This window comes from Berghia stephanieae, chromosome 6 (assembly GCF_034508935.2).
Source record: "Berghia stephanieae isolate SIO BIC M18660-M18661 chromosome 6, UCSD_Bste_1.3, whole genome shotgun sequence".
Lineage (NCBI taxonomy): Eukaryota > Metazoa > Mollusca > Gastropoda > Nudibranchia > Aeolidiidae > Berghia > Berghia stephanieae.
This window is the reverse complement of record NC_088365.1, coordinates 3615959-3635958: the sequence shown is the minus strand read 5'-3', so window position 1 is coordinate 3635958 and position 20000 is coordinate 3615959. Positions and strand designations below refer to the sequence as shown.

The 20000-nt window shown below is 35.0% G+C and overlaps 1 protein-coding gene across 1 annotated transcript in view; it reads right to left on the bottom strand.

The window, feature by feature from the left end:
* Nucleotides 1–11386: 11386 nt before the first annotated feature.
* The window catches only part of LOC144975988 (A disintegrin and metalloproteinase with thrombospondin motifs 8-like), a 19616-nt gene continuing 11002 nt past the window's right edge, over nucleotides 11387–20000 (bottom strand). The window contains exons 8-10 of the mRNA XM_078920240.1: nucleotides 16164–16335; nucleotides 14251–14450; nucleotides 11387–11638 (exon numbers count right to left, since the gene is read on the bottom strand). Coding sequence (XP_078776366.1) covers nucleotides 11411–11638; nucleotides 14251–14450; nucleotides 16164–16335 — 600 coding nt within the window. The 3' untranslated portion in view covers nucleotides 11387–11410. The remainder of the gene's footprint in view (nucleotides 11639–14250; nucleotides 14451–16163; nucleotides 16336–20000) is intronic.

Sequence of the window (20000 nt, the reverse complement as noted above, 5' to 3'; positions counted from 1 at the left end):
AATATGTTTATAATAACATATCATATCTACTGTACAGTGATTGTAATAGTATGTTATAGTGATCTCTCAGCCAGGCGGAGGGTGCCGTGTGTTCTTGAACCCAAGTTTTGATCTGACACGACGATATTTTGTATTCTGTTTTCATCTGGCACTTCTCCGTACTCTATCATTCTCATCGTTATGTCTAAATGATGAGTTTTCACAATTTTTTTCATATAAGATGTTTTAAACCAAATGCCATTAATTATATAATTTGTGTATTCATGTTCAATGTTTTATTATATCTAATGTTTCTATCGAAAGCCTGCAAACTTTACATATCTATAACATTTTGCTTATATGTTTTATGGCTAAATACTCGTAGCTTTCAAACCGGAATTTGAAATGTACTTATGACATTCCTATTTTTTTATATTTATCTACATTCTCAATTTTAATTTTTGTCAGAATTTTAAATCACAGTCAAAAAAGGCCATAATATGATATGACTGTGTGCACATGTTATTTTTTGCATTCCTTTTAAGCTTTACTTATCATAGAACAACAACGCAAACGTCGGGACTTTCTCCATGTATTAAGACTTGTGCGGGCTATGTGGTCTAGTAGTATGACACTCGCTTTCTGATCGGAAGGTCCTGGGTTCGAGCCTCGAGCTCGTCGCATAGTTCAGTCCTTGGAAAAGACTCTTTACTCACTTTCTATCACCGTACTCAGGTGTAAAATGAGTACCTGGCCATTAACAGCGCTGTCTTTGTCCGAAAAATTGCATGTTAAATGTTGCTGTTGATCAGGGACCCCTTGTAAAGCACCTTGAACCCATTTAGTGGATATTGCGCTATATAAAGTTCACTTATTTAAGGGAGTGTTTCGACTCAACCAATTGGAAGATTGTTTATTGAATTTGTGAATGACCTTGATGAACTTTGTGATGTTGTAACCAACTATAATATATCTATCCTTTTGTGAACACAAACAACCAAGTCATTCGAGAATAACAGACTTTGAGTGACGAGGGAGATAAAAGAGTTGTCATTTAAATAGATCCATATTTGCTGGACGAGTTTTCTGGTCAAATTTTGAAATACGTGTCTTTCTGGAGTCATCTGGTTGGGGATCTCTTGGTCTAATTTAAGAGGCGGTTTGGGTCTAATTATTAGGGAAATCATTCAAAAAAATAATTTTGAGATTTTGGTGGTAGTCGATATTCTATTATCTTAGAAATAATATTATTATTGAAGTCCAACTTCTCAAATTAGAATATACAGTCACGGAAAACACAATCGAAAAGAGTACAAGTAGTAAGAAAAGTATGAAAAGTGGAAAACTCTTTTGCTATTTTCTCAGTATGTCATTTTTAGGGGTATGGGATACTGTGTCAAACACTTCTCAGAATCTATTCAATGAAATTGTCGGAAATTTTCCACAATTATCACAGAGGTAATGTATTATGTCATCATAAAGAGATTTTTTGATAAGGTAAGTGTATTTTGAATTATAATCCAAATGATACATTTTTAACATCAATTTTATCATAACATTTTGATTCGCAACTTTGTAATGTTCTAATGAAAATTCCATAAGCCAAAGCAAGCTGTAAAATCTCTCTATGGTGACACAAACTACTATAAAGTGGATAAGAGGGAATAATATGGAGGTTATTACTTCATTAGTTTTGTGGAAAGTTTGCCACAAATTTGTTATATTTTTTAACCAGATCCCCAAATTAGATAGCAAAACGAGCATCAACACAGAAAATGTATATTTTTCAACAAAAATGTTTTAATTTAACCTATAATGACGATACAAATGAATAGGACCGCCCAATATCGCTAATAACATTTTCTTTAGAAAAGAAACCAAAACCGCCCCTTAAATCCCTAATTTCGACATTATATGATGTTCTTCGAAGTCTATGTGTGAAGCAAGGATAATATTATAGAGAGGTGATTCAATAATTATATTTATATTTATAAAACATTTTACTTCTTAGAAATGATATATATAACTCCTTTTCAATCTCTTATCTACAATCTTTTACTTTAAAGCAAATGATCAATATTTCTATGAATTAAGGTGATAACCGCAAAATAATTTATTTACTCCTCAGATGAAATATTTATGCAATCGCAATAACACGATTTTTATGTTATATTCCTCTCTACTTTTTAGTATAATATCATTTAACCTTTACCAGTTTATAAAGTATCTTGATATTCATTTGATTATTTATATTTTTATTGGACAAGAATTTTATTATAAGTATAATCATAGTCACCATAATATTTCCGCTTGTTGTTCCACTGTACATTTTAAGACTTTTAATATTCTTTGCCAATTTTTATTTAATTTATTAACATTTGATATTTCTTTTATATACTCCCGAATTGTGTTGTGATACAAAATTATAATTTCCATACAAGGATCAATAAAGTATATCTTATCTTATTTTATCTTATCGTATCTTATCTTTAAGCAACCGCAAATAACTTGCTCACAGTAATATTCAATTTTTCTCAAGTGTTATTAATTTCATGCAACATTTTAATCATGTGATAATGTTATTTTTCCATGTTTATCTACAATGTTTACTTGTACTTTATCTAGACTTTTTGGCGCTATTTATAATTATATGTTATTTAATATTGACCCCTTTCTAATAAATAGGACGAAAGGTCAAGACATTGTATTGTTAACCGGAAGGTATCAGATTCGAGTCCCGCCCCATCCTCTTCTGTACGTCTCGTAGAAGAGAGTAATTATTTTTAACCTTTCTATTACTTATTACTTTACTTCTCTTTGGCAGAAGTTGAAAGGAAATGATCAAGTGATTATTCAATATTCTAATAAATATTTAAATCTTCAATTATATTTTTTACAATGATAATGAAACACTAAAAGACAGTCTATTTCCAGTGTGTACACATTTACAATTATTACTTTTATGTGATCTGAATTGGTGATGTGTAGTTTACCTTTATATTATATTTAATTACTGATAGGTCACGGGAACTCCACTATATTCCAAGAACTCTTTGTCACCCACCGTCTCAAAGCGGTACTAACTCGGAATCAACATGGTGTTGGAAATTAAATTTATATCCACTTATATGAAACATGGCGATGATATATTTTCAATAAGGTAGAGAATTGATATAATTTCTTACACTGTAAAACACACGAAGGAACTTTTCCTCATCGTTATATTTTTATATTCACTTTTGGATGTCCTTTTCGTCGAATCGACTATACCGTTTTGACACGATGGGTCACTTTTTACGTTTTCCTTGTATTTGTGTCTTAGTAATGTCAACATATCTAAAAGTTGTTTTATTCAATGCATCCATACTATAAATATTTTTTACTTAATCTGAATTATTGACGCAATTTATATTGTTATATTACTGCTGACGGCGTTCAGGAACTTTTCAACATATATATTACGTAGTCATTGTATTTTTATAATCATAATAATAATAATAATAATGTCAACATAAAATCTAAAGTGGGATGTATTTACTATAACACTCGCCCATAAAATCTAAAGTGGGATGTATTTACTATAACACTCGCCCATAAAATCTAAATCGTCCATGTTAATCGTACTCCTCCTATACTGTAGGCCTAGACCGGCGTGCATTTATTCGCAGATCTAACAACCAAACGAAATGTTGTGCTTGATTTAACATTGTTGTAATGGATGATAATTTGCATTGGTTTGAGAGTATTTCCATTTCAACAACGAGCTCATAACAATTTGGGTCACCAGACCTGAAAATAAGCACACGTCAGCTTCGACCAAACAACTTCAACGTCAATGTTTTTTCAAGTTATTCAATATGCAAAAATTTTGAATGTCTATTGTGCTAATATTTTTTTCTTCTTAGATGTCTTGGTGTGGTTTACATTCTTATAGATAACTTAAACAGAATAATGTTGGAAGCGCATAATGTTCATTTTCATTTGTATTTTCATCCGTAATGTGTATTGATAGTTATTAAATATAGATGTCTGATAGTTTAGGATTGCCATTCGTCCTTTCATATTAAGATACTGTATGTATATCGTTTAAGTTTTAATTAATAGAACATTCCATTTTAACGAATTCCTTCAAAATGAATAATAGGAAAATATATAATTTTTATACTGTAAATTATCTATGAGTTCCGATCATTATCAATTATCGATTTTAATATAGCTGAAATAAGCGAAATCCTGTCATATTGTTTTAAAATTCATGAAAAATAAATACTTTTTGATTAAGACATATTGATTCACAGGTTCATACAAACTTTTGTACTGAGGGACAGCTGAGAAAAAGAAGAAAAACACCACTTATTAAAATTCAGACCTCTGACCTTTATCACAGCTTGTATCCGTTCGGACATCCTGGAGATTAGTTTCTGGCAATAGGCTGGTGAAATATCTGTTGTCCAGACAATCTTACTTACTTAATGGCTTCAACCAGGACTTTCAAACTAGATGGTTGGTTCTCTGCAACAATATTCTTCATATAGTGCCATTAACTTTTCATTGTCTGTGAAAACAGAGTGCTTTTTTTTCATCGAATCGTTTCCCAGCTGGTCTTATAACATAGCAATGCTGACTAACAAACTGTTGTGTTGGATTCATCTGAATACGTACATCACCTTCGCCCTTTGATCTTCGGTCCAGTCTTGGCAAAAGCTTAAAATTTGTTGTTTTTTTTTTTCATTTCTGTCGTCAGTTTGTTTTTGAGAGCAGGTTCCTTTGAGGGAAGCGTCAAATCATCTGTTAATCGACGAGAAACTGTTCGACGACTAACATTGACTCCATAATATGACAACAGCACTGATGGAAATTTTTGACGAGAGACTGAAGGTGTTTGGGATATGATGGACTTTATCACTCTATCAGCGTGATGTGAAATTTTTCTTGGATTGTCACTTTTTCTTTCTGTATGAAAAGATGCCTTCGGCTTTATACTTTCGAATAGAATTATGAAATGCATCCATATTGCATCCAATCTGACTTGATATAGTACGTTCCGTGTATCCTTCTTTGAATAATATCACCATCTGAGCTCTGACTACATCAGACATGGATGCTTTTTACCAATTTAATAAATATGCGTGTAACGTCTAGTCTATAGGAGTTTAATACATCAATATAACTTGAAATAGCATAAAAAATCTGTTTTGGTCCACTGAAGTGGTTAGGAAACCATACCAGACAAAATGCTTTTGCCTCCATACATGTACCATTGAGCACGGTGCAAATTATAGCAAAATGCCTCAAAACAAAACGATTTCAGAGCTTGGTCCTAAGTTTTGGCCATAGTTGTACATATATATACAATATTCACTATATTGCATGTAATATATATTATTCTTATCTAGTTTTTCTAAGCAATTTATATGCTGACTTGTGTATTTTTAATGTCAATTCCTTAATCCATTTCTTGTCTTTGCCACCTCTGCTGAACGATTTCGAAAGGGATGAATAAAGTTTACTTTAATATTATTATCATTATTATTATTATTATTATTATTATTATTTATTATTATTATTATTATTATTATTATTATTATTATATATATATTATTATTATTATTATTATTATTATTATTATTATTATTATTATTATTATTATATTATTATTATTATTATTATTATTATCATCATCATTATATTATTATTATTATTATTATTATTATTATTATTATTATTATTATTATTATTATATTTATTATTATTATATATTATTATTATTATTATTATTATTATTATTATTATTCATATGATTATTTATTATTATTATTATTATTATTATTATTATTATTATTATTATTATTATTATTTAATTATTTATTATTATTATTATTATTATTATTATTATTATTTTATCATTATTCATTCATCATCATCATCATCATCATCATAATCAATAATATTATTATTGTCAAAACGTTTCATTCCTCGCAATTGATGTTGAATATTCATCTTTCTATTCACTTTACTTTATATTGTTGAATTATAATTCTGATCACTGGATCTATTGTGCACGTATATTCTTCATGCCTAAGATCTCAATTTCTCATTTTTGCCAACAGCTGTATTTCTATAATATTATTCCCCGAACCACTAAAATAAATACCACAGGAGATGGATCAATATGCAATACAATGCCATATAGCAAGACACCCATAACACCCATAATAATCATAATATGTCTTATACTCGGGCGGATGTGTTATTTTGACGTGCACTTCCGGACAGAAACATGAATATTCGCACCTGAGGTTTCTTGGGTACTATGTTGAATTAACCATTTTTAACACTCTCCTTGCCAACTAGAGGAAAATCGTCACATTCGTTACAATACAACCAACATTTCTCTTATTCAAATTTCTTTTGTACATCATAAATTTCAAAGAAAATGAATTGTTTGTTGTGAAGCATGTTTTACTAATGAAATTATTAATCGCAAGAACTTACTGCTATAGTGTTTGATTGATAAAAAATATTTTGTTGGTGTTAGTTGGGTGTGAAGTTTTGGGGAAAATCCTGAAAATGGCTGGAAGGGAGAGAGTTCAATCTAATTTTCCTGATGGCAAAGGGTGCTGTGGTTATCGATATTTTAGAATCCATAATATTTATTCTCTTTAATTATAGATTACATTTTGGACATTCTTATGTTGTTATTGTAAGCGCAGCATTTTTTAGCTATTTTTGTACTTAATTATTGTTCTGTATCTTATGGGGGTGGGCTGAAAATATATATTTATAGGTTAGACATCCACATCTAAATGTTTATGATATCATACTACTTATTAGCCAGTCATTTTGTTTCTTTTAATGATTAAATTATTCTTCTATGTTTTATCAGAGTGGATAAATAATATCCATTCTGTGAAACTTTTTTTTTGGGGGGGGGGGGAGGAAGGTTCAGCAGCAGATGCATAAATCATTTATACATCAAAAGAAGAATACATACTTAGAATCCTACATAGTCAGCATCTCGGTCCTCATTAGGCCGCCAATGTTGGACGAAGTTGTTGATGCACTCCGTTGGGAGGAATTCCATAATAATGTTACATCTGACACTACTTCTATAAATCACTGTCCACATTTTTCTTTAAGATATTTCTTGAGTTGAAGGAACAATAAGTAATGAGAAGGGTCATGATTATAATATAAGCAAGATGTTGTAAAAGTGGAAGTTCAACCTCGTTAGTATGGCTTTTGTGGTCTTTGAGAATCCCATTTACTCCCTGTATCTTTCTCTCCATTTTATTGGCCCATTTAGGCCCTTCAAACTTTTATGGTCTTAAAGTACGACACATGCCTTCGGATCGGAAGCTCCTAGGTTCGATGACCCGCTCTGAGCCCTGAGTCCTGAAATAAGACTCTTTTCTCAAATTCTCTCACCGTTGTAAGTATTGTCTCTGTCAGAAAAAAAATTACAGGCGTCATTTCTCGTCTTACTTGTTACTATTGGCTAAGGACCCCTTGTAAAGCGTTTTGTGCACGTATAGTAGATATTGCACTATATCAATGATCAAGTCTTTATTTAGATTAACGACCAATAAGCGGAGTCCCAGGTTTGAAAGTTTTTGCCAAGATGATCGTCCTTTGAATCGATTGATATTTGAAGACGAATGTCTGTAGTGATTCAGCCATTCTATCTCTTTTCGTACATCAAATTTAAGCTTACTTTCAATTTCATATTGTTATTTATTTCTTCGAGCTTCTAGCAGCACGATATACATTTCTCTGATCAAGAAAATTGATTTCCGGGAATCTTGCGATCAAAACACACTTGACGATCTATGAGCCTGCTCCACTTAACAGTATTTCCCAATTTTTAACTGCATTGTCACAAATATACTTGTCACTCTGAGCAATCTTCATTCTTGTTTGTTTCCATCAGAACATACTTCAGCTTTGAGACATTCGATAATTGAACAGAGTTTGACGAGAAGTTTATAAAAATGTGCCATTTTTCTTACATTCAATTTCATATTGTTCTTTATTTCTTCGCACTTCGAGCGACACCATCTATATGACCCTCTTGATTGGACGTCACCCATAGTCTGTGACGTCACCGGCGAAAAGTTATTGAATCGAGGACGAGAGACGCATGCGCACAACCAACATGACGTTCTCTCTCTAATAACTTTTCGCCGGTGACGTCACAGACTATGGGTGACGTCCAATCAAGGGACGCTACTCTTCCGCTAATCTCATTCCCTATAGGCAGCTAAAGTTAATGTCCGTCCAAAAGGCTATTTGCATAATATGATTCTTCTCTACCTCAGGAGTAGTAAAATAACTACCTGACTAACAACAACAATAACATTGTATCCGTCCAAAATAGATTCTGATACTCCTATGTCATGTTATCCTCAAAGTGTTGTGTTTAGCTGTTGATGAGAGGTTCATATAAACGTGCCATATTTCTCTTGATTTCCTCTCATTTTCCTAGGTTTTTTAAAATAATGCGCACAAACTCCGTCTTACAAATGTTGTTCAAACGGCTAAGTAAAGCCAATTAGATTTATACGACGTATACTTATTTGCAGGTCTGATAACCCAAATTATTATGGTCTCAATGTAGGAATGGAAATATTTCAAACGAACGCAAAATATTTTCCATTACAATAATGTTAAAATGAGTCCACAATTGTGTTTGATTATCAGACCTTCTAATAATATAAATTTCATGTCGAATTCAGAGAACCTGTATGGAGTTTTGATTAGTGCGATTTTTTTATTTATTTATTTATTTTTTTATTTTTTTTTTTTGGATTATTGACGACGTTTACTTATTTGCAGGTCTGATAAACAATTAAATTCATATTTTTATGTTTTTTAAATTCCCTTTATTCATTCCATAGGGGAAATGTGTTTCTATGGTCTATTCAAAGGGAAGCCTGGAATAACCCAGAGGTCAGCCACAGTGCAGCGCCGCAAACCGAGCTAGGGCGATGTGACTTGCACAAGGTCACAGAACAGAGCGGGCATTCTAACTCGGTACCTTTCGGGTACGAAGCAAAGACCTTACCTCTGAGTCACGCTGTCCTATATGGGCTCATTGTCGCAATGGAAATACTTTCAAACCAGCGCAAAATATTGACCATTACAACAACGTAAAAACGGGCCCATAATTGTATCAGACCTGCAAATATGATATGCGCGTCGATTATTAATAAACCAAACTCATTTTTCAACTCACTTTCGTGCATTGATTGAATATTTGATATTAACAATTGCTAAACCAATTTTACAACGACCTCAAAAACTCTATTTTTATTGTGTTATTCCTGTCTTTGTATTATGACTTTGTGATAATGTGGCAAAACGTTCACTTTGTGTCGTCGGGTCCTCGAGTTGAGTCCCTTTATAGGCAGCTAAAGTTTAAGTCCGTCCAACTGGGTGGGGTTCCTGAATTCCCATGCATAGTGGGCAGGGAGGCACTTACTGTGTCTTCTATCCCCCTATATCTGTTTTCCAACTTCCTTTCTGTCTTTGTCTTGGGATGAGATTACTTGGTTTTGTCCTGCCCCTGGTCGGATACCCTGGCTGAGAGGGAAATGTATAGTTAGTTTTGGGAGATGATATTTTTTTCCTTGTAATCATCTCTCTGTTTTCACTTATATTACGTTTTGTTTACATATTATATTTGATTTGTAAACATTTGAGTGTATTCCTCTTAGTGGGGACCTGTGCTTGTGTCTACTGGGAGAGGGGGGGGGGGGTCCTGACATCCCATAGTGGGCAGTGAGGTACAGACTGTGTCTTCTATCCCCCTATATCTGTTTTCCAACATGCTTTCTGTCTTTGTCTTGGAATGAGATTACTTGGTTTTGCCCAGGCCCTGCCCGGATACCCTAGCTGGGAGGGAAACAGTCAAATGTATAGTAAGAGTTTTGGGAGATGATATTTTTTTCCTTGTAAATCATCTCTCTGTTATGCACTGTATTGTTTTGTTTACATATTATATATAATTTGTAAACATTTGAGTGTATCCCTCTTAGTGGGGACATGTGCTTGTCTATGGATGAGACCTTGAGGTGATCTCAAACTAAGTACTTTGATAGTGAGCTCTTGGAATCTACGTTTCCTATTTGAACAAATTCCCCTTTGTCTTTCCTATTCTTGACTGCTTTAATTGTAATTCTAGAACTTATTACTATCCCATTTTCTTCCTTTTTACTGGCACTGATATGGCCTTAATGCGTTGCACGCGCCGTAAAAACCCTTAAAAACGAAACAAAACAAACAAACAAACAAGTCCGTCCAAAAGGTTATTTATATATGATTCTTCTCTAACTAGGAGTAAAATGACTACCTGACTAACAATAACATTGTATCCGTCCAAAAGAAATTGTGATACTCCTATGTCATGTTATCTTCTAAGTGTATAGTATAGCTTTTGGCTTGTGACTCTTTGTAAAACATGTTTAGAATATTTTGTGGTTATTAATAGATAGATGTCGGTGTGATCTTATACAAATCAGTTGAATTATCACTTTTTATTTTTACAGCAATACATATTTTTCTCAAATAAATATTTGGTCAAAATAATCCCATACCAGTTCGTTATACCTTAATTATATATATATATATATATATATATATATATAATATATATATATATATATATATATATATATATAATTATATATATATATATATATATATATATATATATATATATATATATATATTATATATACATATATGTAATTTTGTGTACGAAACATCAATCGTTTTATAACATTATTTGTTTTTTCACTTCAGCAATCGGTCATAATTTTATCGCTAGTTAATTTACCCAACCCGTATTTTAAACGTTTCTCACATTCTCTCACCGAACTTGGGTGTAAAATGAGTACCTAGCCGTCAACAGCGTTATAACTGTCGAAAACAAAATGTTAATATCGCTAAACAGCGTCATGTTATGTCATGTTCTACATGTTAAATATTACTATTGGCTAGGAACTCCTTGTAAACTGCTTTGAACATGTTTGGTGGATATTGCTCTATATGAAAAAGCGCAATCCATATTGTTCTATACAAATGCTCTTTTTTGAGCTTTCATATAGCGCAATATCCAATAAACGGGATCAATGCCCTTTACAAAGTGTAGGGACCCTTTGACCAACAGCAACACGTAACATGTAGAACGAAGCATGACGCCTGCTAAGCGATATTACAATTTTTTTCCAACAGAGAAAACGCTGGGCACGGTGAGAGAATAATATGAGTAAATAGCCTTTTCCAAGGACTCACTCAATTATACGCCGAGCGAGACCCGAACCCAGAACTTTCCGATCGAAAAACGAATGTCATACCACAAGATCACATAGTAGCACAATATGAACAAAGAAGCAAATAATACGTGTTATGGTTTCAATAACTACACTGTTTAATTTCCGTTTTGCTCTTCTCTATGATATAATTTACTTTTATCTACATCCTCGCACTCAGCACAACAGGCGGAAGTCCAAACATCGCAACTGTTTTTGGTATGTAAAGTACAATTTTTACTGTAGCCAAGGGCAAACAGATCTTGGCTTCCGTGGGGGCAATAGTCAGACACATTTGGTTTCATGAAATTTACTAATAGGCATTTTCCATCGGTGCAACGTGTGCCCTGTAAAGTTCAACAAACAAAAAATAGAAAGACGTCAATAGGGAATGAGATTAGCGGAAGAGTATCGTCCCTTGATTGGACGTCACTTTACAGAGAGAACGTCAACATGGTTTTGCGCATGCGTCTCTCTCGTCCTCGCTTTCTGTGAAGTTCTCATGCCGCTTTCACCGGAAGCGAGGACGAGAGACGCATGCGCAAAACTAACATGACGTTCTCTCTCTAATAACTTCTCCAATCAAGGGACGCTACTCTTCCGCTAATCTCATTCCCTATATAAAATATAGCTAGCCGCATTTTAATAAATAATAATAATAATAATAATAATAATAATAATAATAATAATAATAATAATAATAATAATAATAATAATAATATAGCGCTATAACTCCGAGGCACCAGACTCTAAGCGCTTAAATTACAAATTACGTTGGCTGAAACATACTCATCCACACACACACAGGCATACACACACACACGCACACACACACACACACACACACACACACACACAACACACAACAGAAACCAGACAGACCTATCTTGCTTCTCATACCATCTACTAAATACGAAACAGATATGTTTTAAGCGAACGTTTAAAGATAGAAAAATATTCTTTTTCACGAATGCTCTGTGGTAAGGCATTCCAAACAGAGGGTCCTAAATGGGAAAAAAGAGCTCATTCCAGCATTTTTCTATATTCGAGGGACAACCAGTTTGGTGGAATCACTGGCCGAACGTAAGGGGCGGGGTTTTTAATATCTTTCAATTAGTTCCGAAAGGTAGGAAGGGACAGTGCCTTCTAGACAACGATAATACACTAAAACACAAGCTTTAAATTTAATCCTTTTCTCAACAGGCAGTTGAGTTTTCAAGTTGTATTACAACGACAACGGGGTTATAAGCCAGGTGGTAGTTTTCTTTTTCCTCCCGGAATCTGCAAGCAACCAAGTAAAACATTAACTTATTTTACCAGGCTCCCATTCCGTTTGGCGCATAAACAACTTTTTTTTTCAAAGCGACGACCACCTTTACTTTTACTCTTAAGACACATCAAGCAAGAGCAAAAAAGGAAAGGTGGTCTTTCAAAGCCATAAGGTCCATTTTGCAGGATCAAGCAAGAGCAAAAAAGGAAAGGTAGTCCTTATATATACAGAGATTTTATTTTGTGTTACTTTCAGAATGTACAGATAGAACGAAGATGACGTCACTCATGTCTTTGTTATATATCTATATATATTTATATATATATATATATATATATATATATATATATATATATATATATATTTGCCATCCAAATTTGTGAGCAATTCTCATGAAACTGTATTAAACAGACTATAAACGTTCAGGGTTACACGTAGTTTTGTGTGTTGGTCCGTTATACTTCCGGATGGCAATGTTGTGAGTGTCTTAGCCCAGCGCACGCTATCTATAGGAAATGTCAGATAAAGATCTGAACAAGTGTGTATGAAAGGTGCCAGACAAAGCAAGAAGGAAAAATGCAAGAAAAAAACATCCCAAATTTTCAGTCTAACTCGCCTGGAGATCGAACCTCGACCTTCTTATTATCTTACACCGATGCCTGCTCTCGAGTTTCTTAATATGAAATTTCCTCGATTACAAATTTAGAACAAAAGTTCGGTAGAGTACTTGAATCACACAAAAAGGGGTCAAGATCGATCCCGGATGAGGTCGACAATTTTTATCTACCCCCCCCCCCCCCCACCTCTTCTGTCCACCCAGTTGTGATCGGGTGTCTGGGTCCGTTAGATCTGGAAGAAAGTACTTTGCGATAGACTAGTACCCTATCCCAGGGGTAGCAATAAATAATTAATTGTTAATGTCTGTTTCACGCTATAGAAACTGGGATCAAATCCGGCTCCATGGGCCTGATAGCTCTCAAGGACTACTTTTCTATTTTTAGAATAACGCCTTACTTTTCCACACACCATCTCGTTTGGTAACCCGACGACTTTGCTTCTGCACAAAATGATGTCATCATTCGTTTTAAGCCGCTTCACGCGAGAAAAAAAAGTAGTACGACAGAGCCAATGGGGCCCATCGAGATGGAATTCACCCTGGTTTCTATGGCGTTAAACGGACACTAGCAATTGCTTGCTATACTTTGGATAAGACGCCAGTCTATTGCAAAGTAATTTCCACTATATCTAACTGGTGAGCTACCAAATTACAGCCGGGTGAGCAGGGAAGAAGAGTGTGTGTGTGGGGGGGGGGGGGGGGGTTGTCAGATAAATCAATGCGATTTCACTCGGGATCGTTTCCAATCTCTTTGCCTCTACCAAATGAGATAATATAAGCAGACCTGCCTAGCCCCACAAGATATTAGTAGAATTCCGATATTTTGGCTCTATCTTCAGAACTGCATACACGTCTTTGGCTCAATAAATCTTGCTTAAGAGGAAAGTTTAGTTCCTTTAGAACCTATATTTAGGACTTTGGAGTATTTTGGGACTATGATGAGGGCAAATTATTAATTTTCAAAGCTATCTATAGTGACTTTTTTTTCCTTCCCTTGGAACTAAACATTTTGAAAATTTCATGTAGGCAGTTCTGGATAAAAGTATCATTTTAAGATTAGAAAATCAACGTACGTTTCCACATGCCAGCCCATTCGGTGTCTGAACCACTTTCCTCTCATAGTGATGGCCGTCATTGCTCTTGATACACCTCAAACTAGAGCAAAGGTCGTTACCGTGGGCTTTGTAGTAACGCTCCATGTAGAAGTTCTCCCCTGCCAGTCGGCTGCAAATGTCATCGCTACTCAGCGAAAAAATTGGGTTCTCCGGGTTACCTGGAGAGATAAAAAAAAATTGAGCTTTTATAAAGCGCAATATATCCAGTTAACGTGCTCAAGGCGCTTTACAAAAGTCCTTGGCCAACAGCAACGTGTAACATGTAGAACGCCTGTTAGGCGATATTTTTTTTTCCGACAGAGACACTGCTGTTACAGGCTAGGTACTCATTTTACACCTGAGTACTTTGAGAGAATGTGAGTAAAGAGTCTTTTCCAAGGACTCAACTATGCACCGAGCGAGGCTCGAGCCCAGGACCTTCCTATCCGAAAGCGAGTGTCATACCACAAGACCACATAGCCGCACAAAGATAGAAGAAGGGCAATGTCCGAATTTCATATCATTTGATGTTGTGGTGCTCAAAGCCAAATTAATAAATTAAGGAGCAGGCACCGGTGTAAGATAAAGAACTGAACAAGTGTGCATGAAAGGTGCCAGACAGACAAAGCAAGAAAGAAAAATGCAAGAGAAAAAAAACATCCGAAAATAAAATCAGTTGACCTTGACAGGGGAGGTTCTTAATACGTTAAATCCAGGTTTTAAAAAACTTGAGCTGTTTATATAGCGCAATATCCACTAAACGTGTTCAAAGCGCTTTACAAGGGGTCCCTGGTCAACAGCAACACGTAACATGTAGAACGAGACAGACGCCTGTTGTGCGTTATTACAATTATTTTTTTTCCGACAGAGACAACGTTGTTAACGGCCAGGTACTCATTTTACACCTGAGTACGGTGACAGAATGTGAGTAAAATAAACATGAGTACTTTGAAAGAATGTGAGAAAGAGTTTTACAAGGACTCAACTATGCGCCGAGCGACTCGAACCCAGGACCTTCCGATCCGAATGCGAATGTCATACCACAAGATCACAAAACCGCACAGGTAGACGGCAAAAACCCTTCTTTGGCTAATAGCAAATACATTTCAAAAACGTTTATTTGGATTTACCGTGCTGTGTTCACGTTTTTACTGCTTTTTTAATTGGCCAAAGAAGGGATTTGAAGTCGAAGCGTTTCGTATAATTTAGTAATTTGTTCTTTAAAAAGTTTTAAAAAATAGAAAATAAAAGCGTTTTATACTTATCGTTTTTTTCATTATTTCTTTTTACGGATACAACGCTATTACTATCTATTTCCTAACTTAATTTAACTTGTGCTCTAGTGGTATGACACTCGCTTTCGGATCTGAAGGTCCTGAGTTCGAGCCTCGCTCGGCGCATAGTTGAGTCCTTGGAAAAGGCTCAATACTCACATTCTCTCACCAGGCTCAGGTGTAAAATGAGTACCTGGCCGTTAACAGCGTTGTCTCTGTCGCAAAAAAAAACAACTTTAATATCTCCTAACAGGCGTTATGTCCCGTTCTACATGTTACATGTTGCTGTTGGTCAGGGATCCCTTGTAAAGCGCTTTGAGCACATTAAGTCGATGTTGCGCTATATAACAGCTCAAGTTAAGTTAAATTATTTCTTTTTACAGATACAACGCTATTACTGGCTATGTCCTAGTTTTACACCCGATTGCGGTAAGATAACGGAGTTAAAGAGCCTTTTCCAAGGATTCATCTTTGCACCGCCAAGAGTGTAGGACACGAACCTGGGACCGACCGGTCCGATAAGAAGGCGAGTGTCACACCATCAGACCACATAGCCGGACTTTTTTTTTTTTTTACATCTACAGGATATTATGAATATTAATCTAGCTTGCAACTCACAAGTAAAGCAGCATTCTTTTTTGTGCGTCGGACACTCCTCGGCCTTAAGCTCAGGACAGGTTCTGTTCATGTGCATTCCAACTCTGGGCTGTTCTCCGATTGGGCATGAATCCAACACCTGAGGGTCTCCGTCCTCAGATTCCTCACACACCCCCCTATTGCAAACTTTCTTCTATAAATGAAATGCAAGATTAATCAAAATAAAAGTGAGCTTTTATATAGCGCAATATACACTAAATTATTTAACATTTAACATTTAAGACGGGACATGACGCCTGTTAGGCGATATTACATTTTTTTTCGGACAGAGACAACAGAGCCAGAAACTCATTTTACACGGTGAGAGAATGAGTGTAATTAGTCTTTTCCAAGGACTCAACTATGCGCCGAGCGAGACTCGAACCCAGGACTTTCCGATCCGAAAGCGAGTGTCATACCACTAGACCACATAGCCGTACATTAAAAGCAAAGATAAATGTGACCGGACAGGCCAAAACAGTATTATGTCGGACTAAAGCGCGTGTAAAATGAGTAAAGCCGTACCTACATATCAAACGCGATAAGCGGGAAGTCTGTGACTCAGCGATTTTCCTCGCGCGATGTACATAGTAAACGCGCTTAATAGCTATTAAAATAAACAAACATCTCGTTTGCAAAATTCGACACGGACTTTTTATTTCTTGATAGTTTTTTTTACTTAAGTACGACAGTTAACTGGTTAATGATAGATAACATTTAAATATGTTGTTATATTATTAAAACAATGCAAGAATACAGAACAATAAGCTTGATAAGCCATCCAAGCAAAGTCATGGTCCGAATAATCCATAACAGAATGAAATTTAGAACAGAAGAAATACTGGCAGAAGAACAGACAGGATTCAGAACAGGAAGAAGTACCGTGGAGCAAATATTTAACTACAGGGTGCTCACAGAGACATGCCTTCAGCACCGGCGTGCGCTGTACCATAATTTTACAGACTTCAGGAAGGCATTTGACAGAGTCTGGCATGATGGTATTTGGAATGTGATGAGGAAATATAATTTTGAAGAAGCATTGTATGGCAGGTCAAACAGCACAGTCCTGGTCAATGACCAATTATGAACTCCTTTCAACACTACTTTGGGAGTCAGACAGGGCTGCATATTATCTCAAATGCTATTTAATATATAATCCTTGGAAGCATCATGCAAGATGTGCTGGAGGGTTACCACACCTCGATATCCATCTGCGGCCGCCCGTTGTCTAATTTAAGATTTGCGGACGATATTGGCCTACTGGCAGGCACTGAACCAGAACTACAAGACTTAACAAACCGTCTAGCTGAATGTGCGTCGCGATACGGAATGGGAATAAGTACCGAAAAGTCATAAATCTTGGTGAACAGCAACACAGAACGCAACACAAACATCACAGTGGGAAATGAAAAACTAAAAGAGGTCACGACATTCAAATATCTAGGTGTGACACTAAGCAAAGATGGGACTAGCACAATTGAAATTCGAAAGAGAATTGCAATGACAACATCAGTGATGACTCAAATAACAAAGATTTGGAAAAGTAGCATGAGTCTTAATGTAAAGGTCAAACTGTAAAAATCACTGGTGTTGTCAATCTTGTTGTACGGATGCGAAGCCTGGGCATTTACAATGGGTGCACAACGGCGCATAAGGGCGTTTGAAAGCAAGTGCTATAGAAGACTGCTACGCGTGTCATATACGGAGCATCGCACAAACGAAGACGTCCTGGAATAAATAGAAGCTCGGGCAGGCCCACAAGAACCTCTTCTAGTGACTGTGAAGCGCAAAAAACTGTCCTGGTTGGACACCATACTGGACACGATAGCCTGAGCAGGACAGTCCTACAGGACACAGTCGAATGCCAGCGCAGAAGACGGCGCCAAAGGAAGATATGGCTGGACAATATAAAAGAATGGACAGAGATGTCGGTTCCGGAGCTGCTACATAGGGCTAGCAACAGGCAGGAATGGAGGAAGACTGTAACTTCTGCTTCACGCAAGTCCCCCCGACGACCATCCGGTCATGGGATTGAGTGAGTGCGTAGTGATTTATATTATATCTTATATGTATTTTATAAAAGAAATAACTTTAAATATAAATATGTTGTATTTTGTTTGTATTTTATAAAAGAAATAGCTTTAAATTTAAATGTATTATATTTTGTATGTATTTTATAAAAGCAATAACTTTAAATTTAACTATGTTGTATTTTGTATGTATTTTATAAGAGCAATAACTATCTAGTGGTTTTTCGGGATAAATCGTGATTTTAGCACATGCGACAGTGTATAAAACTTTCCATTAACTATGCACTTTTAAAATCAGACATGATAGAATGTGAAACTCGCCGCTTACGAGAGGTGAAATCAAAAACGATTTATTCAGTAACTTAGTAAGTAAGTAAGTTATATTCTGTAGGGGGCACTAGGGCAGAGAAGTGGTGACGTCACACTTTCTACTCTTCCGGTTCCAAACTCCTTTGAAGTATGTATGTAACCAGTTCTTCGAAGGACTATTAATGAATAGATTACTTATTGAATCATAAGATGACATAACTATTTTAGTAGCAGGATGAAGATTCTTAGGATTAAGGGACAAAATAGAGCGAGGATGGATGATCTTTATTTGCGAGCAGCATGTATTTAGACTAGGAAATAAGATGTCATCAGTCTGAAACTAGAAGACAATTACACAAGGTAAGATGTATCCAGTCTTCCAAAATAGTGGTTTTACACTTCCAATAAGATTTGAACCAGTTTTATGATATCTCCCTTTCTTTCCTTATTGAACTAGTTTCTAAACGAGTCTTAAATTTGAATCTCAAATTTAATTTAATAATAATAATAATAATAATAATAATAATAATAATAATAATAATAATAATAATAATAATAATAATAATAATAATAATAATAATAATAATAAAGTTTATTTGTATAGTGCCTAATCCCGTTGACAAAACAGCTCTAGGCGCACAATATTGTAAAACACCATAATAAATATTTGTGTACACACACACGCACGCACACGCACACACATATTTATACAAGCACACACACACATATCCGCACAACGAAATAAAAACGCGCATAATTTGCGTACAGAGATACAGAGATGAAAAATAGCAAGTAACATGAATTATTGAATAAAAATCATATCCGAATATTTAACAATAATGGCAGATGAAGGGTTATTATATGTCATGAAAATTTTGATGTAGGTATACCTTACAAAATCCAATTTTAAGAATTATCGTGTATACTAATATGTTAGCCTAGATAATTGTAGGGCTTTTAAAAAAAAAAAATAAAAAACAAAAACAAAAAAATGAAATAGAATAATTTTAAAAAACAAAAAAACGGATGAAGGGAGATTGTATGTTATGAGAATTGTGATGTAACACATGTATACCTTACAAAATCCAATGTTAAGCGTTATCGTGTATACCATATAGTATGTTATCTTAAATAATTGTAGGACATTGAAAAAGACAAAACATAACAAATAAACAAATATTTGACCCTTGTCTCAAAGCGACATCATATCGGAATGAGCGAGATGCTTGACACTGAATTTATGGCCAGAATTATCGGAAACAGCTCAGGAGAATTCAAAAAATATCCACTTCCCAACTAAAATAAGTAACAAATCGCTGTACATAACATGCAAAGTAACACCGCTATCGACTCAAATTTTGGAAACAAGATGGAGACTATTGGACATATTTTAAGGAGAGACAGAAATATTCCAGTTATAAGGCAATGGCGTTATTCGTTACACCAAGCAGAAATAACACACACAAAGGCAGACCCACAC